Here is a 21,962-nt window from a genome sequence, read left to right as displayed (position 1 = left end):
AGACCCTTGCAAGCACCAGACCATTATACTAGCTACTGTAACATTAACCTCAATGAAAGGACCACTGCACGAACGGTTTATTCGGGTCTTATGTGATTTTTTGGACTACGGAGAACGCTCGCATAGTATACTAAGTCTCCCCGGCTCTTGAGGCAGCTTCGTCTAGCACCTCGTTCGAGCCCCTTGGGCATTTCAAACAACCATGCACAATCCTACGCAGGACATGCAAACCCAAGATAGTCCTCTCCACCATTCCCCCCACACTTTTATCTAGATAGGCTGAAAGACATCGTCTGCCTTGGTACACACAACGAACATCATTGCCCAATAAAGTAAGCGGCTGAGCAAGGGTCTGTAACATAGTACGTACGTACCGTGGGGGGCAGAGCCATCAGTATCAGGCTATCAGCCAACCCACACTGCTCGACAGTCGACTCCAATTCCAAATCCCATTTCTTTGTCCACCCGCATATGCAATACCTAAGCAGCTGTACCTACCTGCACTTACTGTACCATCTCCAATCCAACAGAATGGACTTTCTCAAACCCAAATCAACTAAGCCCCCCATCGCCCTCCGCCCAGACCACATCACCCCCACCCCCACCACAATCCGCGTAAAACAAGAAAGCACCGGCCTATCCCGTGCAAGGTTCACCGTCACCAGTACACCAACTCCACACTCCCCGCATCCAACCAAGCTCTTCGATATCGATGGCGGCTCGCCCTCGCCCTCGTTCTCCCAGATACGCCACTTCCGAGACGCCTCGGGTTTGCCTCTCTTTGAGGTCGAGAGGAAATGGTCGAGTATGAATTGGGTTCTGTATCTCCCTGGCGGTAGCGGTAGTGGTAGCGGGAGACTTTCCGAGCCTATTGCGACGGTTAGACCCAGACACGCTGGACTTAAAGATAAACTTGAGGTAAGGCTGAAGAACGCCGCTGCGGGCGGGGAAGATACGACGCTGGAGGTGAGAGGGGAGAGTATTTGGAAGACGAAGACGAATGTTTTGCATCAGGGGGAGGTGGTTATGGCGATGAGGTTGGAAAGTTTAACGGCGGTTCATATTCCTGGGATGCACCTGGCCTGGGAGGTGGAGGTTGCTAGAGGGGTGGATCTTGCGTTGGTGAGTGACTGGTCTGGTTTTAGGCGAGGGGTTGGTTGGATACTGAGATGCTGAAGCTAGATATACAGGCTTCGGTTCTAACAGTTATACTGGCGGCAGTGCTGTATGAGAGTGGGGACTTCCAGACGAGTGCGCCGGCTTTCTCCAGTTCTTGGCTCTTTAGAGTTGTCATTTGGTTGTGATATATCTGCAAGAATATATGAGCTGGTATACCCCGGCAATTGACGGCCAGTTCAGGGTAAGCTCTTCAGAAGAAGGAAAGTCTGCGCGCATTGCACTCAACCTAAACCATTAGATCTACAAGACGAAGATGCAAATCAAGCTTGGTTATACCTAGCCATGCAAACACAGAAATACATGCTATCCCACATCAATGCTCAGGCCATATAACCAGATAACGCCAAATATGAGCTCACCATATCAAATCACAGCATCTCCCAAGCCTGCCCCCCACCCGCAACAAGCCGATTGAACAACTGATCTCGCGCTCTCATCCCAGTAAGATGATAAGCCTTCTCCTCTTCACGCTCGCTCCCAGTCTCTGTCCCACTCGCAACGCCCCGAATCACCAACCCATCCGACAGATTCTCCGTCCCCCCGCCCCCAGCAAGCTCAACAATCAGCTTCCCCTTCCACCCCAGCCCCTCCGTCTTCTTCAACTCCCTGATCTCCCCCACCGGAATCTGAAAAACAACAGAGCCCTTCTTCTGCGCATCGACCCTCAGATTCTCGATCTTGGCTGGTGGTTTCGCCACAAAATATAGCACCGCCACTCTAGACCCCATGGCTGCCTCCGCAGATGTAGATGTTGATGTAGCCGTACCCTCCGCGTCTAGAGCTTGCTCCTGCTCCTGCCCCTGCCCCTGCTCGCCAGCTACACCCACCGACGACGGAACAATCCCACTATCCAAAACAACAGTCCCCCTCTTCCCCTCAAACTTCGCCTCAAACAAACACCCCGACCGCGTAGGCGGCGCAAGCGTCCAATTCCCCGTATCCAGCAACGAAAGCAACCCCTTCGCATACCCCGAAGCCGTAATAGTCATCGCGCGATCAAATGCAATATGGCCCTTGATCGCGGTCGTGATTGTCCGCCGCGCGAACTTCAGGAGCCGGAGCCAGCGTTTGGGCTTTTGGAGCTGTTCAGATACTTGGTCTTGAGAGTTGGCGGTGGCGTTGGATAAGGATGAGGAAGAGGATCGAGCAAGCGCTTCGGCTTTCGCTGCCTTTGCGGCTTTGCGGTTCTGGCGCCAGAGCTGGAAGGAGGATTTTGTTTCGCTGAGGTGAACACCGGGGGGTGCGGGGATGGGGCTGTGGGTTGCTTCGCCGATGCGCAGGAGGGTGAGGGTTAACTGGGCGTTTGTGGGGACGCCTTTGAGGAGGGTTCTGTGAACTGTTTAGTATAGTGTTTTGCGAGAGGGGTAAATGAATGGGAGGGGGAGAGTGGCGGGGGACGGACTTTTCCATGTCGAGACACTCTCTCCATTTGGGGCTCGTGCGGTCTAGGAACTCTATCACGCGCTTGAAGACCGGGTCGCCGAAGAAGCCTACGCCGATTGCGAAGGCGAGTGTTTTGATGATTATGTAGCTTGAGGTTAGGAAGGCGGCTATGCAGACAGAGGATAGGATCGTTATTAGTTGGAAGCGGGGGGCGAGGAGGGAGAATGGTGGGGATGGGGAGAGGAGGCTGGTTGTAAGGTTAGTTTGAGCATTGATAGCAGGGGTAGAGGAAGAGTAAGCATACTTGGAGCCTCTTTCGAAAACGTCCGAGATATTGCTCAGGATGCGCATCGTGCGGCGAATCGCAGGGTTAGTCTTGGGTGGTTGGCCAGTTTCGTCGGTGACTGGAGACTCAATAAGAGCCGTTGGGCTCAATGTCAAGGCCAACTCGTCGGAGGTAGGGATTTCAGCCGTAGTGTTCGTGATACTGGTGGCGATGCTTGCGGCATCGTTCTCAGCTTCCTCGCCGGTAGGTGGTCGAGGGGGAAGGTCGGGCTTTTGTACGGCAGTCCCAGGCTGAGCAGTCGACGTTTTTGTTTTCAAAACTGGTGGGAAAAGAAGTCGGTATAGCGGTGGATGGACAATCATGGCGACAAGCGTGATAGTGATCACTGGGATAATCATATCACACAGCCATGCTCCTAGGTAAATCTATAAACTGTCAGTTAAGCATGATTTATGAGGGAGTAATACAGACAGCACCGAAGGTCCCTGTCCGGCGAGGATCATCCCATGATCTAAGTTTAGTGACATGGTCTATAATACCAGTGAACACCGCAATAACAGAGGTGTAGAACCGCTCGATCGTCCTCTGCAGCTTCTGCGGCGGGAATAGTTCATCCTCGGACCGATTCAAATCAAGCCGGTCATCCTGCGGAGAAATAGATTGAACGTGAGAGACTTGCTGCAACCTGTTAGTATGGTATAGAAGCTAATGGGTGTTGATGCCATACCTTGTTGAAACGCCGAAGTAGCCTCCAGACGTGCTCATCGGGTAGTCCAGCAAGCAGGGACTCTACGTCATCCGTTCGGCTCGGGATCTCGGTTTTCTGTCGGGCATTCTCCTCAGGCTGACCGTCTGACATTCTACACTCGACCTCGATGATATTCTGGGTCGGGAGTGTTTGGAAAAGGAAGAGCAGGAATCGGTGCCAAGGGAGGAAGTGAGGGGGGTGGCGATAAGACGCGTGGAGACCCCCCACACCTATCTAGGCACCGCCATCATTCTGCCACAACGCTATACTAGACCCTTTTTTTGATATAGTATTTAATCTATTCCTTTAAAATTAGCTTGGCTGATACTGTTCTTCGGCCGTTGTCTGGAGAAAGGTGGTGGTTGCCTCACAGGAACGTGGCCAGCAACCCAAAGTCCAACCCACTATCATCGTCCTTCTCCCTTTCCTCTCCCTCAACTTGAAGACCATACGACCATTCTTCTCTCGCACTTCTTACATACAAAGGTGCATTTGCACTAGCCTCAACTAGCAGACTACCGCTTCATCCCACCGCCCCGGCCACATAATGAGCTGCGTTGTAGAGAGCTGAAACACCCACCACTTCTCGCAACAGTATCTCTATGACACTGAGATCCCCTTGTCTAGAGAGCACAAGATATACTGCTATTTAGCCACCTCTCTTCGTCTAATAGATATTGAGCAGATGCGAGGACAGCCTTGATGACAGGGAAACTGCCTCCTGATAAGTACGGATCGTGGAGACCCCATTTACTCGTGCATAGAATCCCTTTGATATGCAAACTTGTCATCCCTATCTCTCTACACTGCTTTTGGGTGGTATGTGCTTCGGTAGATTGACGGGCGTAGTAGGTCAATGGCTCTTCGGAGCGCAGTGGGGAGTGCAGCTATAGAAGTTAGAGTCATAGCCCTATCCTGAGGATGGGAGGGTTAGTTTAGGAAGGCTAGGATATAGTCCACTAAAGTATATTTTTGTGCTATCGTGAAGGGTAGAGACTGTAAGGAGAGTACTCAGCAGGAGACCCACGAGTGTGGCTTGGTTGAGTTAAGGGCTAGGTAGGGGATCAGTTCGAATGGGGAGGTATCCATAGGTAGTTTAGTTTGTTGATCTGATTTGGATGATATTGGACGGTAGGCTTTTTCTCACAGTTGCTCTGCGGTACTTCGTATTGCGGATTTGTTTAATGAGACTTGAGCACATGGCCCAACCCAGTCGGTTGATAAAACTGGTGATAACTTCACTGGCGATGGAAGGTCCGCAAGTCCTCAGGCTTCATGATCCTGGATCTGTAGGTTGCTGCTGTGAAGGTAATAGGCATTGCGTGGGCCGATCGTTTATACGTTGAATAGACTAACACACAAACGGAGTGGAACAAAGTAGACAAGACAGTTCGACTGGTCTATTAGTCTAATGCATTCATTACCATAGGCACATGCTCGTATCATACATGGCCCATAAGAGCTGGAAAACAAAGCATCTCCGGCGGCAAATAATAAAACAGTTCGAAGATAAAAAACCACAACACAGAATAGGAACCAAAGAAAGGAAATATGCAAGATTAAAGAGAATAGACCGCACATGAACAGAGAATGCTGGTACTAGTCATGTTTTACATCGTTCAGGAGTGATTTACTCCGGCTTGCGTCCGACCATCAGGTACATCGGTGTAAAGAGCTTCTTCTCACCACCGGCGACGAGGCAGTCGCCAGCGAGAGCCAGACTGTCGGCAGTCTTTTGTGTTCCTTGAGGGAATAGGCGTAGCGTCTCCATTGTGCCGATGAACTTGTGAATGATGCCACGGCCCCACCATGTCATACGGGCGATTGTGAAGAAGTCCCAGGGAGAGGTCATGTGCTTCCAGGAACCGGCAAGAGGGTAATACCAGGGGATGGCATCTGGGCGATCAGCCAGATCTTCGTGGTGAAGGAGGTCGAAGCCGGCGTCCTTGATGGCCTTGAGACCCTCGGAGACCTTGACCATGTTGGAGATACCGTCTCCCTGCTCGATACCGAGACGGATGCGGCGGTGCTCCGCGTTGTCGTTGTCGTACTCGTCAGTCATCAGCCACTCGTAGACACCAAAGGTACCACCGGGCTTGAGGACGCGGAAAATCTCCGAGTAGACACCAACCAACTCTGGGGCGTGGACGGTAGCTTCGATAGCGTAGACGGCGTCGAAGGAGTTGTCAGGGAACGGCATCTGCATGAAATCACCCTTGACGAAGCTCAGCTTGTCGCTGAGGCCATCAATCTCCGCATACCGGGTGGCGCGCTGGATCTGGTAGTCGTTGTTGTTGAAACCAACCACATTGGCATCGGTGAACTTGACAATCTCGCGAGCGGGACCACCGACACCGCAGCCAACATCGAGGACCTTCATGCCGGGCTTGATGTTCATGGAGTGGGCGAGGTAGTGCTCGTGACGGGCGATGGCTTGGTGGAAGGGTTCGCCGTGGGCGAAGCGGCAGAAATGGAACGATGTACCCCAGCCGTTCTCGTACAGATCGGTAGCAAGGTTGTAGTAGCTGCAGCAGTTAGCCATTGTTCGTGTTCGAATTGCGGCAGAACGTACTGTCGGGTCAACGTGGCATATTCGGCTCGACGGGCCTGTCGCATGAAAACATTAGAATCTCTGCCATTGATGCTCAAAAATGCGAGAGACTGCTTACAGCACGGGTCTCCTCTGTCTCTGTCTCGGCAGCCTTGTTGTCCCAGTGCTTGAAGTACTCGTCGACAGCCGCCTTCTGAGCAGCGGCGCTCTTCTGGCGCATGGCAGCGAGACCACCCTGAGCCTGGGCGGACTTGCCGTGCATGGCAACGTTGAAATCAGCATCGCGCTGGTGGTTCTCCTTTTCTAAAGCAGAGGGAGCCATTGTGAATAGGGTGTGGTGTGGTTTGAGGTGTGAAGGGAGAAATTTCGCGGAAAAGGGGTGAACGGGAAAGAGGCGAGATGGAGGCGGGAGACGGTTGAGCGAGGAATTGAGTAGCTCGAAGCACAAGAACTGTCAAATTGCGATTGAAGGTCTTTATAACCAGGCGAGAATGAGGACAAGCTGGAGATGTTTGGGAGAGAGTGACAGGGAGGAAAAGAAGCAGAGAAAGTTGGGGAATACGCGATGAATACGACGCCTCAAGAAAGGAGGTCTCCGACTTTTGAGGCGCATTAGCCAATCACAGCTGTGCTACGCTAACTACATCCAGCCTAGTATGGGGTCGATCCAGTCGTTCCTGACAGCGGTCGATTGTGAGGGGATCCAAGTGTCTTCCGACATGCTGGCAGTGCTTTACGCGATACGTAGTTAGCCTGCTTGATCTCGGATTTCTCGGGATCCGACTGAACTGACCTTGTAATCTGGGATATCTTGGAGCCTGCATGTGAAAGTGATAAAAGTGCGTATCGAATACGATGATCGCCTGCAGGAAAATATTGAATGCCAAGCATGGTCTTTGTCAACCGCCGGAGGCTCGAGGCGAGGCCCAGTCACGTGCTCCTGAGTAGACTGCTGTCAGCCACACTCCCACACCAGCCACAACCGCCACAGAAGTTCGAACCAAAGCTATCGATAACCTTCCAGGTTGATTCATAATTTGAGCCAGCACCAACACTCACTCCCTCAACCATGCCCCCTCAAATCAAACAAGACCTGAACCGATCAGGATGGGAGTCTACAGACTTCCCATCCGTCTGCGAAAACTGTCTTCCCGAGAATCCTTACGTCCAGATGCTCAAAGAAGACCACGGCGCCGAATGCAAGATCTGCACCCGCCCCTTCACAATCTTCCGCTGGAAGGCCGACCGCACTGCCCGCCAAAAGCGCACGAATATCTGCCTCACTTGCGCCCGACTCAAGAACTGCTGCCAGTGCTGCATGCTCGATCTGTCGTTCGGTCTCCCGATTGTCGTTCGTGATGCCGCCTTGAAGATGGTCGCGCCGGGGCCCGAGAGTTCGATCAACCGAGAATACTACGCTCAAGGACACGAGAAGGAAATTGAGGAGGGACGAGGCGCGGTGGAGGAATATGAGAAGACGGACGAGAAGGCTCGCGAGTTGCTGAGGCGGCTAGCGAACAGTCAGCCTTACTACAGAAAACCACGCCAGCTGGAAGCCGCGCAAGAGGACGGAGAGAAGGAAACTCCTTCAGATTCTCCAGTCGTCAAGAGTCGTTATGGAAATGCACCAGGACCGGTACGAACAAGTGAGAGCAGACGAGGCACAGCCCTGCCTGGTCGAGGTCGCGGTGGTGGCCGCGGCGGCCGACCATTCCCTGGCACAGCTCAGCTGCCACCTTCGCAGCAAGATATCCTTCCCCCTGCGGATCCCAATGTCACAACACTATTCGTCACAGGTGTCGAAGACGATCTCCCCGAGCACGCACTACGCTCCTTCTTCGTACAGTTCGGCCAGCTCCGATCCCTTATTTGTTCTCACCGTGCTCATTGCGCTTTCATCAACTACGTTACCCGTGAATCCGCCGAAGAGGCTGCCAAACAATGTCAGGGCAAAGCCGTCATCCAGGGCTGCCCGCTTCGCGTCCGGTGGGGAAAGCCGAAACCTTTGGATAACATGGACCGAGAAGAGCGCCTGAAGTACGCGCGTGAAGGACGGCAGGCCGCTGGGCCAGCCGTCTCGGGTCACGGTCAGAAAGCCATCACAGCTGCTGGGGGTGTCGAGCAGGAAGACAGACCTCGCAACGTCGTCGTCGCTCCCCCGCCCGGCAGTGGAGAGATTCAGTATTCTAGCTTGCAAGGCGATTGATGTATAATATTCCTTTGTTCAAGAAGTTTGAATGCTTCAGGTGATATTTGAAGCGGGCGTTATGTGTTTTTGCATTTGGTAAAGAATCGCTACCATGAATACCCTACGGTGAAAATTAAAAGTACAACTAAATACCATCATGTTGAGTTCATAGCCGTGTATACTACAAGACTACCTAACTATTTCTAGACCATAGCCTCAAATGCTGCTATTCTCGTCCTGTAAGGCCCATGGAGTAAGAATGTATGAATATATATAAATCTAGTCAGAGCAGACAAGGCTGATTGCTGATTAGGCAAGAGCTGCTGTTTTGGTCCTATGCACCTTTCAGCCTCACCGCGACCAAGTAGCGCCCCAATCAATAAAGCACCTCAAATGCAGTCCATTTTACGACCTACTTCATGAAGCTGATCACAAATGGTCTTGGAATCAGCCCAGGCGACCCATTGTTGTATACAAGGTCAGGTGACCTCGGTTGGATGATGTCTCCTCCTGTACTCTTCTACCCTCATCCAGCTCATTAAGTGACAGTGCAGATGGCCATTGAAGTGAGCTTACGATGGGCTATTATCTGCGCAAACTCTGCAGAGCAACCTGAAATCCGAAGCTACCTGAACTTGAAGCAACAGCATCCCCAACTCGGCACCGATCAACACAACCTGCAGGTTTCAATGCTGATGCTACGTCATTCCATCCAATCACATCCAATGCTGTGAAACACGATAAATATAGTAATAATAATATGGCAAGTCTGATCCTTTAAATCTCTTGAATCCCATCCTCTTTCTTTTCCTCATCCCATTGTCTTTCGTTCATCCGTACACACTCGTTAGCCATCACATCATGTCTGCCACCACCACTTCCTCAGCCCCCGAGGCTTCCTGCACTGGAGGAATCTCCTCATGGATCTTGCCAGTCAACGATGCTGCCTGCGGTCTCATCAACTCCGGAGGCAACTACTCCCAGATCATGGACTCTTGCTGCGCCGATGCCGACGTCGAATCTTTCAACGACGACTGCGGTATCTACTGTCTCGCCCAAGGCCAGAGTGTCGGCGATCTCTTGAGCTGTATCGAGGACAAAGGAGCGACTCCGGGGGACTTCTTCTGTTCCGGCAACCTCACGGCCACTGCGACCGCTCCTGCTCCAACTCAGACTGGAGACAACGATAACGACGATGACGATGACGATGACAATGACAATGATAGCGATGACGCTTCGCCAACCTCTGACGACGATGACCCAGAGCCTACTGGTGCGGCCGCTCGTCTCAGCCAGCCCGTCTCAAAGACCGGCCTCGGCGTTCTGGCCATGCTCTTCGCATCCGCCCTGTTCGGTGTCGCTGTTTAAGTGGTGGAATACGACAGATTCGAATTTCGTTGTATTATATTGCGGGATGCATGTGTTTGTGGAGCTGGTTATACTCCGGCTTATTAATGGATTCGTCTATCATGTTTCACTCAGGAATGTGGACGTCGCACCGACCCTCGTCCAAGCACCCAAATCATACCCCTCTTCAGCTCCTTGCCTGCCTTCTCGCTCGTGATACAGTACCTTGTACTGTGCGGTCACTCATCGTTCATTGTATCCTGATATCCCCTGCGTTGCCAAGTTTGAGTCGTTCCTTGCGTCTCTGAACGAGCGCTTCTAATGCTTTGTCTACTATATAGTCATGTTGTACGTCGTACTGGTACCTAATCAATGCATCTTCCTGAATTCACCACCATGGCTATACCTAACGACGACATACCTAAAGCGATCTGTAGAGCACCTCATCTCGAGAAGCTATCTGATCTACCATCACCATCTAGCGAAAATGACACCCAGAATGGCTTTAACACACCGTCGACTCCCAAGCTCAACCGCACCATGTCCCTAGGCGGCGCCATAGGACTCGCCTTTGCAATTGCAAACTCATGGATGAGCTACGCCGCAATCCACGGAACTGCACTCGTATATGGCGGCGGCGTCACAACCCTCTTCGCCCTACTAATCGCAGCAGCAGCGCAGTGGATTATCTTACTAGGACTATCTGAGCTGGTCTCAGCAATTCCGTCATCTGGAGTATTCATCCCTCAACCGTCGAAAGAACTACGGTAGCTAGCTCGCTAATATGATGACAGGGATCCTACCACTTCGTCTACTTCCTCGCACCCAAAAGAACCCGCAACTTCGCCTCGTTCGTGATAGGAATCACCAACCTCCTCGGTTTCTGGATCGGCGGCGTAAGTGGCATGATATATACCACGATCAGTACCTTCGGCATGGTCTCGTTCTGGATTGAGGGCTTCCAGCCGACGCCGTGGGAGGTTTATCTTGCTTATGTGGCTATTATCCTTCTCTCACGTTCGTCTCGCCCGAGTCTCCACACTGCAAGTAATATTGACGACTGCAGTTATACCTATCTTCCTCACGCCGGCTCTCAAAACCAAACGCCTGACAGAAACATGTCTCTTTATGTCAATCCTCTGCTTTATACTCTTCGTCACGATCCTGGCAGTTATGGGACGCGAGAAGTATCGACCAGAGAATCTCGTCCTGCACCGGAATCTGAGCGGGTGGAGCAACTCGACAGGATGGCTGCTGAGTATAAGTTTGGGGATGTATAATTTCTCGGCGGCGGGAACTGTGGTGCACTTGTCTGAGGAGGTTCCGAGGCCGCAGAGGGATATTCCCATGGCTATGTATGTTCTCACTTTCCGAACTCGGTCGCATGTGCTGTGGGTAAAGGGGCTGATGAGCTGCGTGAAATAGAAACACGACAATGGTCCTCAGCGTTGCGACAGCGGTGCCGTTCATCATTGTTCTTCTACTTGGGATCAAGGATATGGATGCCGTGCAGACTGCGTGGATTGCGAGTCTGGAGGCATTCTACCAGGGAACTGGGAGTAAAGCTGTTGCGACGTTCTTACAGGCTTGTTTGACGGGGCTTTATTTTAGTATGGATTTGCTTCTCCATGCCTTGACATACATCTGGAAGACATGGAACTACGCTGGTCTGCGATTGGAAGCTAATGATTGTGCTATAGCAACGGTATCAACGCAATGGGTCTCTGTCAGTCGAATTGCGTGGACGCTTGCTCGAGATGTAAGTACGACAGTCATTCCTCTACTCTATACCAAAGTATACTGATTCGAAAGAACGTCTTCCCCTACTCAACCTATCTGACTCAAATCTCACCAACATTTCACTTTCCCGTCCGGACAACCATCCTCTCCGCAGTCTTCTGCATCGTATTCGGCCTGATCTACATCGCCAGCAGCACGGCATTTAACTCCGTTATAAACCTCGCTACGTTACTAGTCAACATCGGCTTCACTGTCCCACAGGGCATCCTGGCTTGCAGACGAAGACACAAACTACCAGCAAAAAGATGGTTCAAACTAGGATCTGTGGTCGGGTACACGGTGAATGTGTTCAGCGTACTATGGCTGATCCTCGTGGGTGTATTGTTTTGCTTTCCAACAAAGATCCCAACGACGAAGGGGAGCATGAATTAGTATGTCTCCTTTCCTCTTGTCCCTCTACCTCCAGCTCTAGCTATCTCTGCTATCCCATGAATCTAGCAACAAGCTAACATGCCACAGCGGCTCCGCCGTCCTAATCGGCCTGGCCCTCCTCATCCTCCTAATGTACTACACCCGCCGGCACGCCTTCCAAGGACCCCAATCCCACTGTCTCTCCGTTATATCTCCCACTCCATTCCAACAACCTGAAGAAAACCCTAGCCCCTCTTCGGAATCCTCGGCAGCGAAACCCAAAGCCCCAAAATCGCCACACTCAACCCCACCACAAACGGCTGCAACACCTTAACCCCCTTCGCCTGCGCCACCGCCCCAACAGCAAAGGGGAGCACGGCGGCACCCGACGCCCCAAACGCAGCCGCGAACCCAATCGCACTAACATGCAGCGCCTTGGGGAGGAGTCGCGTCGCAACGACAACAGCACCAGGGAACATGGGACCGAGAAAGAACCCCTGGATCGAGACGGCCACGACAGAGGCATAGAAATTGGGCACGAGCCAGACTAACAAGCTAGCAGCGATGGAGAAGAGGAAGTAGATCTGCATGTTATCACAATGTCAACCCCAATCAACCAGAATCAGGACTAGTCCCTCCCCCTTTCCACGCACCCTGATATAATACTCCAGGGAAGAAAAAAAGAAAGAAAGAAAGAAAAGACCCACCACAATAGCAACCTTCTCCCCCACCCGCGGCGTAACAAACCCCAACACCACCCTGCCAACCGTAATCCCCAACCAGAACCCCATCGCCGCCATCCCGGATGCAAACTCCGACGCGCCCCGGATCCGCAGCATGAATGTCGTCGTCCATCCGCCGACGGCGACTTCCACGCCCACGTACCCGAAGAGGAAGATCGCCATCGTCCAGGTTATGCGCGCGTAGCGCGGGATGAAGAGCGCGCGGCGGATGCCGCCTGTTTCGCTTTCAGCCTGCGTCGCTGCACCCGGTTCTAAGGAGGTGGAGGTGGGAGCTGGAGTGGGCATGTGCCGAGCCTGCGAGGCCTTGAACGCAGCGGCGTTCTCGTCCCAGAAGGCGTAGAGGCAGAATGCTAGCTCGATGAATGCGCAGGCGACCTGTTCAACTCATACAATTCATTAGTTAGTATTAGACTCAGCGTCCGAACCCATTCCCATCCCCATCCCCATCCCGGATATAGACATGAGAAGAAGAATGCTTACCATAATATAATAAAACCACCACCACCCGACCCTCGCCTCGGTCACTAGACTCGTGGCGACCAGCGGCGCTAGCACCGCACCCAGCCCATACCACCCGTGCAACAACCCCAGCACCTGATTGCAGTCCTGCATGTCTCCGATCCAGGCATTCCAGGCGGAATCCGCAAGGCCATTCCCGAGACCGGCGAAGATGAAGGAGACGACGAGCACCGGGTATGGCGGGTGCAGGCAGTTCACGATATAGGCGAGGAGATGGCAGCCCGGCGAGAGCAGGGCGATGCCGCGCCGGCCGAAGCGGTGGTGCAGGGTGTTGTTTGTGAGGGCTGCGAGGGTGTACCCGCCGATCGGGGAGAGGAAGACCAGGGAGACGGTTGTGTAGGTTAGGTTGTAGTGGGTTTCGAGCTGGTGGGTTGAGTTAGGGTTGGGGGTTGTTACTGGGAGGGGTGAGGGGGAGGTACGTAGGGGATTAAGGGCTGTACAGTGTCAGTGTATAGATTCATATGCTTGGAAATTGCGGGGAGAGACGAAGGAAGAAAGAGCTTAGCTTACTCCATAAGCAGAGTCGTTTGCGCCCATGACGAGAAAGGCCCAGAAGGTCGCGAAGGTCTTGATGATGTTTGAGCGAGGGTGGTTCCATCTCTCCGGTTCGTGGTCGTTGGGATTGTTATTGACATGGTTGTGAGAGTTCAGGCTGGCGCTGCGGCTGTCACCCCGCAATTCAGATTGCGACTGGATGCCTTTTTCCGCGTCTGGCGTGCATGGCTGCGGCAGGGGCAGCGACAGGGACAGGGGCTGTTCCGACTGCTTCTCCAAGTCTGTACTCACTGCCATCGTATACAAGTACTTAGCTACCTGATCCAGATCCAAGTACCGCAGTGGGGAACAAAGAGTACTTATATCCAATTTCTGAGAAAGACCACACTAGGCTAGCTGGCAAATCTACCTAAACCGGCAAATACTCCAACTTTCCAATCCAATCCATTGATCGGTGCGGACTTCCGACCAAGGCCCCAAAGACTAGCTTCCGTCTTGTTCGCGGTTAGTCCCCGCTTGTCGTTGACCGGTTACCGTTGGGACCGGTCGAGGCTCAGGTCTAGGTTCTACCTAAGTTCAGGGTCCGATTTCCGTAAATAGCAGTTCAGTGCAGCACTTGTGCTGGATTGGGTCGGAAGCTTGTTGCGGCTCGTGGGGGTTGTTGGTATGGTTGAACTGTAATTGAAACCGTGGTTATTCCTGGTGACGTTTTCTGTCCGGCGTCTAGTGCTGAAGCGAGTTGTCAGTGGTAGAATGCAACTTTTTGCGGTATAGGGTAATTCGTGTTGTCAGAGCTGTTGTGGATTCTGCGTTCCATCTAACAGGATTGGCTTTTGTATGAATTTTACATTTGCTGTGCCTGTCTATGGTGCTGTTTCAGGATGTCGAATGGAAAACTAGTATCGACCAGATTACTAGACGTGGAGGTGATGGCAGAACCTCCAGAATCTCGCGAGATCGTTATAGAAAAGTATGTAGCATGCTTTAGAATTAATTAAACTACATGGTATCAAATCTATCCATCTATATGCACCCAAAATCTATTAAGTTTATGCCAAACCAACAACCCCCTACCACCCCCTACCACCCCCTCTTCATCCTCCACCGCATCACAAACGTCGCAACCGGAAAGAAAGCCAGCGAAACCGCCACCCACGCAAACAGAATCCCAAAATCCAGCCCAATCCGCGAATGCGTGCCAAACAGAATCGTCCGCAGCGCCTCCACAATCCGATGCAACGGCCACGCATACCCCCACTTAAAGAACCCGGGCGCGAGATCCAGCGCATAGAACCCCGTCGAGACATTACAGATGACCCAAAAGATCAGCCACAGCGGGCTGAACGGCCCGAGAACCATGGCCATGTTCTCGCAGGGTAAGCCCAGCGCGGCCATGCCGACCCAGTTGAGCATCCAGAAGACGACGAAGGAGCCCCTCCCGTAGGCGTTGGGGTTCTCGGCGGAGATAGTGTCTGGGGCGGGGGCGTTGGAGAAGGGGATTTGGAAGGCCAGCGAGACGAAGGAGTAGAAGAGGGACATGAAGAAGTAGGCGGCTATGCTGGAGAGGAGGCGCCAGAGGATCCATTGGGGGATCTTGAGGGGTGGGTGGTTGCCGTGTAGGAGGGTGGCGTGGATGGGCATGAGGAAGGGGAAGGAGAAGAAGGAAAGGATGATTAAGTAGATCAGGCCGATTGTCACAGAGGGGGTTGCGACGGCGGGGGCGAAGGGGCGTAGGTCGAGGGTCGTGAAGCCGACGGCTGGGTTGACTGCTTGGGGGACGCGGGTGAGGTTGGCGGATTGCTGCGCGAGAGAGCGCACCCATTGTGGGCCGAATTCGGAGCGCAATTGCAGTTCGAACGCGTTGAAGGAGGGCGTGATGTAGCTGGAGACGGTGGTTTGATCTCGAGCGGAAAGGATGATGAACTGTGCAGCGTCGGAGGGGTCGTAGCTGTCGTTGCCGGTGGTGACTGCGTCGCGAAGGAGACGAGTGGCGTCTGCGTTGACGACGATGGCTGCCCAGCAGTGCTCGTCGTAAACTGCCTGGCGCACGGCGATCGGGTCGTTGTTGAACTCGGAAGCTGGCTTGACGGTGTATCCCAGATCCCCATTATCGGCGGCGATGATCTTCTCGGCGAGATCTGTCACAGCAGGCCCAACAAGCGCATCCTGCGCGTCGTCAAAGTCGACAACCCATACCTTCAAAGCCGGGATATTCTTCTCAACATTGAACTGCACGGCCCAATATAAACTGAGAACGCAGAGGATAAAGACGCAGAGCATCAACACTGCCCAGACTCAGATTAGCGATCCGCCCGGAAAAACCGACCAAGCAAGGGGTTCCTACCAGTTCTCGCCCACTTCAGCAGCACAGTCTTCCAAACAGGCCTCAGCGCCGGGTCCAAGAAAGACACCGGCCCTTTCGATTCTTCCATCTTCTGGCCAGTCTCAACCATGTCTGCAATGATCAAACAGTGAAACAGTCCACAGCAGGGGAAATGACGAAATATGTAATTTTTCGCGATCCAACAGGAGCTCGGACATCGGCCGCATTCGGACGCCTCTTAAATCCGGAACTAACCAGCACAGCCAATCACATTGCTTGCCTTGCCGGATATACCGAGCCGATACGCACTATCCCTCGTGGTCGACTTTACCGACCAATCAGAACAAAGGCGGAAACAGCCCGGCTTATCAATCAGACTTCTATACGCACCTGCACGCCGCTTACCTCAACCCTTGTTGGATCTATCATGGCTAGGATGCTTGAGGATTGGTAACTCTGCTTTATGGCGACGGTGAGTCAGCGGCCTCAATCCCAGATGCGGGTGGCTTTCTTTCTGCTCGATGTCTGGACTGTCGTTGATCTGACTATCTAGATTGGTCTTGCGGAGGGGGGTTTGAGCTCCTGAATTTATCTCAGGACATTCATGGCGGAAGAGACTGTAAGCATCTAGTCAGGTATGGTTTGTTTCAGCAAATATCAGTTGCGTGCTCAGCTCGACAGGTTGATTTCTGAAAAACTAAAGCAGGTATGCGTATGCGTATTGGTAGCGGTCTCGGCAATAAGAGAGCCAGGGATCTAATAAGGTTACTCTTATATGTTCTAAGATGTGTTCTCAGAACATGTTTTCTGTTTTGCGAGGCTCACTACTGCTGTCCCTGGTTTTTTTTTATATCATTTGGATCCCTTGAGTATACAGGGAGCCTCTAGCTGGAAAGCTTCAAGAAGACAGTTGAGACTCGACTTGGCTGGGGATATAAGCGTATCAGTAGCCTATTTCATCATGAACTATATGAATAGCCTACCTTAATGTATAAAGCATGAGGGCAATAGTGCTTTTAGTGACCAGATAGCTCGCGAGACTCGGGCTTCATCGCTATTTTTGGCAAAGCCGAAGCACAAGACAGACCTACCTGACAGGTCCAATCTGCAAGATCAATTCATATATAACCGTCACCCACTCGTACAAGCCCCAATTCTGATCAACTACACTTACCGGAACAGAAACCACTTGTATACCCCCCCCGCATCCTGAAGCACCTCCATCATCCAAGCATCCGGCAGCTCACACGCACCTAAGCGGCGTCTTCCCAGCAGCATCCCGAGCATTAACCACAGCGCCACTCTCAAGCAATTCCCGCGCAACACCAATCTCCTCCCGCTCAATCGCAGCGAGCAGTACCGTCTTCCCGCTCGCATCAGTCGCGTTGGATCAACCCCCGGCCGAACAAGAATCTGCACCATCTTCGGATCCTGCGCCCAGGCTACATGCCACAGCAGGATATTTCCTGAGCTGTCTGTGCGTGCTGCATCCGCGCCGCACTGCGTTAGGAGGTATACGAGACTTGGAGTTGTCTGTCTTATCAGGGGAAAGTTTTGGTGTGTTTCGATGTTGTTGATGTCTGCGCCGGCTTGGAGGAGGAGTCTGGCTAGATCTTCGTGGCCGCATGCGAGGGATTGGAGAGCGGGGAGAGGTTATACGGATCTCGAGAGTTCACGTCCATACCGTTAGCGATGAGCCACCAAAATACCTTTTTTGAGCCGCTAATGGCGGCGTAGTGGAGCAGGGTGTCTCGGCCAGCGGTGCACTTATGGAACCAGGAGTAGAAGTCGGGAAGCTGGACGGCCAAGAGGTCTGCTTTGTCTGTAGTAGAAGGGCAGGCATGTTTATGTCGTCGTTGCTGGTTGCGATTATCAGGAGGTCTAAGTGCTCGTAGCCTTTAAGATTATAGGCGTTAGCAATTGGTGCGCCAAAGGTGAGCCGGAAGGAGGCTGGGATGATGCAGCCCTCTTCGACTGCGGTTTGGAGGCCGTGGAAGGCCATTCCTTTGTTTGTTTGTGCGCGCTTGAGGTAGAGGGGGGTGAGGTTGTTCATGATGTCTGTGTGGGGGTTGAAGAGGGGGTTTCCATAGAGCCAGATGAATTCGCTGGGGGAGAGGTTGTAGAGGACTGGGAAGGTGATGCGGTGGAGTTTCCTGCAGCGGTGCATTAGGTTTGAGAGGCTGGTTCGAGAGGGAGAGATTAGTTCTTCTGCAAGTGTAAGCAGGGACATTTTGCTAATGTGGTTGGTGGTGAGCGGACTTCTTCACAAGACTGCAAATATGGATTTTGGCTCTATTCATTCCGTGAACCTATCATCATGTTTGTTACTATCGAATATATTGAGAAAGAACGAGAACAAAGGGAGCGTTTCAGGACCTTTGTCAGGCCAACATCTGATGATCTGGGTAAACGGTGAAAGGCATTGCAAGACCGAGAGGGTAGTTGCTTTGCTCTCAATGGTAATTGACAAAGCTCTCTGTTCTAGTGAAAGAAGCGCATCATACTCGTGTCCTGGGCTCCGTGTACCTCAGCGATCGATACCCTAAGGGGTAGAGTAGCTGGGGTATTGTGGTTAGGGCAGGGAAGAACGAACAGTTAGTCTCGCACTCTTTGCCGTCTTCGACTGCTCAGGTTAGAGCGTGCTAAAGCGAACAGCGATGTTCTTTCAGATCTTTTCTGCCACGTATAGTGCACTATTATTTTGAGGCCAGTTAGATAGACAACCAGTACGTAGTGGCGAGCTATAGCCTCCACGCCCCTGGCACCCAGCCCTCCGGGGCCAACGCATGGACCTGCTTGTTAAGCACACTAGCTTAAAAGAAAGTAGGTAGCGTGATGGAAACACTCGATCGGCCTTGGTGAAGTCTCTCAGCCTCCAAGTTGAGTTGGGCTGCAATGACTTCATGACCCACCTCGGCGGCCAGAACCGAATCCATCCAGCGGCGTTCCCCGCAAAAACGGATCCGTCTGAATTTTCTTCTTCGTGCCTGTCGCGGGTCCTTTTTTGTTTTATTATTATCTTACAGTGTCTCTCCATCTCCGATCATGTCATAAATAGGAATGGACACCAACAGCAAGCCCGTCCCCTCGGGCCATCAGATCCTAGACGATGATGAGCAAGACCTGGCCCAGATGGGCCATGTTCAGGGCCTATCGCGCAAATTCAGTCTATGGAGTATGCTCTCTCTAGCATTCTGCGTTCTTGGCACCTATTCGACCTTTGCTCAGGGCTTGAGCAGTGGCCTTACCAACGGCGGTCCTATCACCATCCTATGGGGCCTGGTTCTCGTTACGGTGTGCAACCTTTGTGTCGCCGTTAGTCTGGGTGAAATGACCAGCAGCATGCCAACAGCCCTAGGGCAAGCGTACTGGGTATGTCGTCTCTGGAACACGCCGGTTGGCCGATTTGTTTCCTACATGACCGCCTGGATCAACACCTTCGGCTGGTGGACTTTGACCGCGTCGCAGGTCGCCTTCATGACCGAGTTTCTGCTCGGGATGAAGGTCATGTTTGACCCGGAGTGGGATGGCGCGGGCAAGGGGTGGCTACAGTTTGTCGTCTATATCGGCGTTGTCTTGGTTTTGACGCTCGTCAATGTCGTCAGTTGTCGAAAGGACCAGGTACTGCCGTGGTTGAATTCCTTCGTCGGTATCTGTTTCACAGCCCTGTTCGTTATTCTGTCTCTGGCCCTCCTCATCTCGGTCGGCGCCAGGTCGAGCCTATCCTTTCAGCCAGCCTCTTTCGCTTTCGGGGAGTGGATAAACCGCACATCCTGGCCTGACGGCGTCGTTTGGTTTACCGGTCTCGTCCAGGCAGCATATGGACTCACTGCATTCGATTCCTGCATTCACATGATTGAGGAAATTCCCAATGCACGAAAGGACGGGCCGCGCATCATCTGGCTAGCTGTTCTGATGGGCGCTGTTACCGGGTTCATCTTCATGATCATCTGCTTGTTCTCCATCCAAAACATCAACAATGTGGTTGATGCCGACCTCCCGTTCATTGCACTCCTCCAAGAGACAGTGGGTCTGCAGGGTGCTGCTGTGCTTCTCGCTCTCTTCATTTTTAACGGCCTCGGCCAGGGTATCAGCATCCTGACAACAGGCTCTCGACTCACATGGGGATTCGCTCGCGACGGCGGCCTGCCATGGAGTCAATACTTTGCTCTCGTCGACCCGACATGGAAAGTGCCAGCCCGCGCACTATGGCTCCAGGGCTTCCTCATCGCCCTCGTCGGAGTACTCTACCTCTTCGCTAGCACCGTGCTGGAAGCCATTCTCAGCGTCAGCACCATCGCTCTCACGGTCTCCTACGGCATTCCAATCGCTGTCCTCCTCTTTGTCGGTCGAGATCGCCTCCCACCGAGTGAGTTCCATCTTGGCCGGTGGGGCAAGCCAATCAACTGGATCAGTCTGGTGTACTGCGCCGTGACGACAGTCTTTTTCTTCTTTCCCGGCGATCCAGACCCGGCGCCCGCGGACATGAATTATGCAATCGCGGTGTTTGGCGTCATGTTGGTGGTGGCGGTGGGGTTTTGGTTCCTCCGGGGCTCCCGCACATTCTTGAGGACGGAGGATGCCATGGCGCAGATGATCTACGCTCGGCGGTTGGAGCATGGTGATGGGGTGAGTGAGAAGACGTAATGTGCAGTAGTCAATTTATACCCCTCACCACCCTGGTTCACTATTAGCCTAATCTGCGTCGAAGATCGGCATGCTCAAAGAGGAAATTCTCCGGGGACAGGGTTTATTGTGTATATATAGCAAGATATCAACACCGCACAGGCATTTCCTTGAATTTGAGCATAATAATACCTATAACAATGATCGAATTCCTACCACTGTTGCCCTTCCTTCCGCTTACCCTAGCAAGCCCCCTCCACCCCCGTCTCGACGATGGCCTCGCCCGCACCCCCCAAATGGGCTGGAACACATACAACCAGTACAACTGCTTCCCCAACGAAAGCATCATTCACAGCAACGCCGAAGCACTGATCGAGACAGGTCTCGCCGACGCCGGATACCGCTACGTCACCGTAGACTGCGGCTGGTCCGTCGAAGACAGACTGCCCAACGGCACTATCACCTGGAACGAGACCCTCTTCCCGCAGGGCTTTCCGGCGCTAGGACAGTATCTGCATGAGAGGGGGTTACTGTTTGGCGCTTATGGCGATTCGGGGATTTTGCTTTGTGGGAGTCCGCCGAATAATACTGGGAGCTTATGTATGGATCTTTTTCTTTACCGACTCACTGAACTCATATTGCTCTTCGAATTTAGCATTAAGGGTACCGTGCTAATGCTGATATCGCTAGACCACGAAGAAATCGACGCTCAGACGTTCGCGAGCTGGGAAATCGACTCTCTAAAATGTATCCCCCGCCCCTCGCTATCCGATCCCAAATCAAACCAGCTACAAATACTAACATGCTAGGAAAGACGACAACTGCTACTCCGACGCCGCAACAAACTACCCAAACGTAAACTACGCCCCCTCCACCTCCCCAGCTCCACGCTTCACCCTCATGTCCCACCACCTGCAATCGCAAGAACGACCCATCCTCTTCCAAGTCTGTGAATGGGGCATCGACTTCCCCGCCCTCTGGGCCCCCGAAATCGGCCACTCCTGGCGCATCGGCAACGACATCACGCCGCACTGGCGGAGTATCGTCCGCACGCTGAACCAGGCTGTCCCGCAGCAGGAGTTTGTCGGGAAGGGCCAGTGGGCGGATCTGGATATGTTGCTTGTTGGGACGACTGCTGCTAATAGTGAGAATGAAGGTGGATATGTGTTGAGTATACCAGAGGAGCAGACGCATTTCTCCTTATGGAGTATCCTGAAATCGCCGTTGACGATTGGGGCGGAGCTGGAGGGGATAAGAGGGGGGAGTTTGGAGATTCTGACCAATGCGGATGTGGTGGGGTTTAATCAGGATGCTTTGGGGGTTCCGGCGGGGTTGAGGAGGAGGTGGTCGGATGAGGGGAGTGAGGTTTGGAGTGGGGAGCTGCAGGGGGGGAGGGTTGTTGCTGCGGTGGTGAATTGGAGGG

The 21,962-nt window shown here is 52.9% G+C and overlaps 11 protein-coding genes across 11 annotated transcripts; 6 read left to right on the top strand and 5 right to left on the bottom strand.

Annotated features, from left to right (window-relative positions):
* Window positions 1-531: 531 nt before the first annotated feature.
* On the top strand, window positions 532-1,203 carry BJY04DRAFT_224001 (tubby C-terminal-like domain-containing protein; the record flags this gene model as incomplete). The annotated part of the gene is made up of 2 exons (XM_073717835.1): window positions 532-1,122; window positions 1,183-1,203. 2 exons carry the CDS (start codon window positions 532-534, stop codon window positions 1,201-1,203), a joined length of 612 nt encoding a protein of 203 aa, XP_073565258.1.
* Window positions 1,204-1,237: 34 nt separating this feature from the next.
* Window positions 1,238-3,787, bottom strand: BJY04DRAFT_163855 (uncharacterized protein). The gene is made up of 5 exons (XM_073709089.1): window positions 3,576-3,787; window positions 3,320-3,526; window positions 2,867-3,273; window positions 2,582-2,809; window positions 1,238-2,508 (listed from the first exon to the last, which is right to left on the bottom strand). Exons 1-5 carry the CDS (start codon window positions 3,705-3,707, stop codon window positions 1,548-1,550), a joined length of 1,935 nt encoding a protein of 644 aa, XP_073565257.1. The 5' UTR covers window positions 3,708-3,787; the 3' UTR covers window positions 1,238-1,547.
* A 1,198-nt stretch (window positions 3,788-4,985) lies between these two features.
* erg6 (sterol 24-C-methyltransferase) lies at window positions 4,986-7,006 on the bottom strand. Its single transcript, XM_073713135.1, has 4 exons — window positions 6,941-7,006; window positions 6,266-6,878; window positions 6,169-6,203; window positions 4,986-6,121 (listed from the first exon to the last, which is right to left on the bottom strand). The coding sequence occupies exons 2-4, from the start codon at window positions 6,467-6,469 to the stop codon at window positions 5,227-5,229; spliced, it is 1,134 nt and encodes a 377-aa protein (XP_073565256.1). The 5' UTR covers window positions 6,470-6,878; window positions 6,941-7,006; the 3' UTR covers window positions 4,986-5,226.
* A 94-nt stretch (window positions 7,007-7,100) lies between these two features.
* On the top strand, window positions 7,101-8,486 carry slt11 (Pre-mRNA-splicing factor ECM2). The gene has a single exon (XM_073713134.1). The coding sequence runs from the start codon at window positions 7,217-7,219 to the stop codon at window positions 8,351-8,353; it is 1,137 nt and encodes a 378-aa protein (XP_073565255.1). The 5' UTR covers window positions 7,101-7,216; the 3' UTR covers window positions 8,354-8,486.
* A 710-nt stretch (window positions 8,487-9,196) lies between these two features.
* Window positions 9,197-9,703, top strand: BJY04DRAFT_223997 (uncharacterized protein; the record flags this gene model as incomplete). Its single annotated transcript, XM_073717834.1, has 1 exon — window positions 9,197-9,703. One exon carries the CDS (start codon window positions 9,197-9,199, stop codon window positions 9,701-9,703), a length of 507 nt encoding a protein of 168 aa, XP_073565254.1.
* Window positions 9,704-9,864: 161 nt separating this feature from the next.
* On the top strand, window positions 9,865-11,854 carry BJY04DRAFT_232608 (amino acid/polyamine transporter I; the record flags this gene model as incomplete). The annotated part of the gene is made up of 6 exons (XM_073719776.1): window positions 9,865-10,417; window positions 10,477-10,699; window positions 10,749-11,037; window positions 11,108-11,292; window positions 11,383-11,441; window positions 11,495-11,854. Exons 1-6 carry the CDS (start codon window positions 10,055-10,057, stop codon window positions 11,852-11,854), a joined length of 1,479 nt encoding a protein of 492 aa, XP_073565253.1. The 5' UTR covers window positions 9,865-10,054.
* Window positions 11,855-12,078: 224 nt separating this feature from the next.
* Window positions 12,079-13,632, bottom strand: BJY04DRAFT_211283 (putative MFS transporter; the record flags this gene model as incomplete). Its single annotated transcript, XM_073714384.1, has 4 exons — window positions 12,079-12,417; window positions 12,541-12,959; window positions 13,002-13,458; window positions 13,606-13,632. The coding sequence occupies 4 exons, from the start codon at window positions 13,630-13,632 to the stop codon at window positions 12,079-12,081; spliced, it is 1,242 nt and encodes a 413-aa protein (XP_073565252.1).
* A 935-nt stretch (window positions 13,633-14,567) lies between these two features.
* On the bottom strand, window positions 14,568-16,068 carry BJY04DRAFT_202016 (SNG1 family protein). Its single transcript, XM_073713133.1, has 2 exons — window positions 15,935-16,068; window positions 14,568-15,875 (listed from the first exon to the last, which is right to left on the bottom strand). Exons 1-2 carry the CDS (start codon window positions 16,041-16,043, stop codon window positions 14,671-14,673), a joined length of 1,314 nt encoding a protein of 437 aa, XP_073565251.1. The 5' UTR covers window positions 16,044-16,068; the 3' UTR covers window positions 14,568-14,670.
* A 1,517-nt stretch (window positions 16,069-17,585) lies between these two features.
* On the bottom strand, window positions 17,586-18,143 carry BJY04DRAFT_223993 (uncharacterized protein; the record flags this gene model as incomplete). Its single annotated transcript, XM_073717833.1, has 1 exon — window positions 17,586-18,143. One exon carries the CDS (start codon window positions 18,141-18,143, stop codon window positions 17,586-17,588), a length of 558 nt encoding a protein of 185 aa, XP_073565250.1.
* A 646-nt stretch (window positions 18,144-18,789) lies between these two features.
* Window positions 18,790-20,692, top strand: BJY04DRAFT_232606 (putative amino acid permease family protein). Its single transcript, XM_073719775.1, has one exon. The coding sequence runs from the start codon at window positions 18,974-18,976 to the stop codon at window positions 20,558-20,560; it is 1,587 nt and encodes a 528-aa protein (XP_073565249.1). The 5' UTR covers window positions 18,790-18,973; the 3' UTR covers window positions 20,561-20,692.
* A 47-nt stretch (window positions 20,693-20,739) lies between these two features.
* BJY04DRAFT_223991 (glycoside hydrolase family 27 protein) lies at window positions 20,740-21,949 on the top strand (the record flags this gene model as incomplete). The annotated part of the gene is made up of 3 exons (XM_073717832.1): window positions 20,740-21,139; window positions 21,230-21,286; window positions 21,354-21,949. Coding segments are annotated over 3 exons (1,053 nt in total), but the record flags the coding sequence as incomplete, so codon positions are not given.
* Between the last annotated feature and the right edge of the window lie 13 nt (window positions 21,950-21,962).

Source organism: Aspergillus karnatakaensis (genome assembly GCF_047715665.1).
Source record: "Aspergillus karnatakaensis strain CBS 102800 unplaced genomic scaffold BJY04scaffold_82, whole genome shotgun sequence".
In the NCBI taxonomy this organism is placed as follows: Eukaryota; Fungi; Ascomycota; class Eurotiomycetes; order Eurotiales; family Aspergillaceae; genus Aspergillus; species Aspergillus karnatakaensis.
The sequence above is the reverse complement of the archived record's forward strand: the minus strand, read 5'-3'. Positions and strand labels throughout refer to the sequence as shown.

Excerpts from the sequence above, each read along its gene's own strand:
- BJY04DRAFT_163855 (XM_073709089.1), bottom strand. The coding sequence starts at position 3,707 with ATGTCAGACGGTCAGCCTGAGGAGAATGCCCGACAGAAAACCGAGATC. Across the intron at positions 3,274-3,319 it reads GGACAGGGACCTTCGGTGCT|ATTTACCTAGGAGCATGGCT; the intron begins GTCTGTATTACT and ends GACAGTTTATAG. Across the intron at positions 2,509-2,581 it reads GAGTGTCTCGACATGGAAAA|AACCCTCCTCAAAGGCGTCC; the intron begins GTCCGTCCCCCG and ends AACAGTTCACAG.
- erg6 (XM_073713135.1), bottom strand. The coding sequence starts at position 6,469 with ATGGCTCCCTCTGCTTTAGAAAAGGAGAACCACCAGCGCGATGCTGAT. Across the intron at positions 6,204-6,265 it reads AGACAGAGGAGACCCGTGCT|GCCCGTCGAGCCGAATATGC; the intron begins GTAAGCAGTCTC and ends TTCATGCGACAG. Across the intron at positions 6,122-6,168 it reads TATGCCACGTTGACCCGACA|CTACTACAACCTTGCTACCG; the intron begins GTACGTTCTGCC and ends TAACTGCTGCAG.
- slt11 (XM_073713134.1), top strand. The coding sequence starts at position 7,217 with ATGCCCCCTCAAATCAAACAAGACCTGAACCGATCAGGATGGGAGTCT.
- BJY04DRAFT_202016 (XM_073713133.1), bottom strand. The coding sequence starts at position 16,043 with ATGGTTGAGACTGGCCAGAAGATGGAAGAATCGAAAGGGCCGGTGTCT. Across the intron at positions 15,876-15,934 it reads GCTGAAGTGGGCGAGAACTG|TGTTGATGCTCTGCGTCTTT; the intron begins GTAGGAACCCCT and ends GAGTCTGGGCAG.
- BJY04DRAFT_232606 (XM_073719775.1), top strand. The coding sequence starts at position 18,974 with ATGGACACCAACAGCAAGCCCGTCCCCTCGGGCCATCAGATCCTAGAC.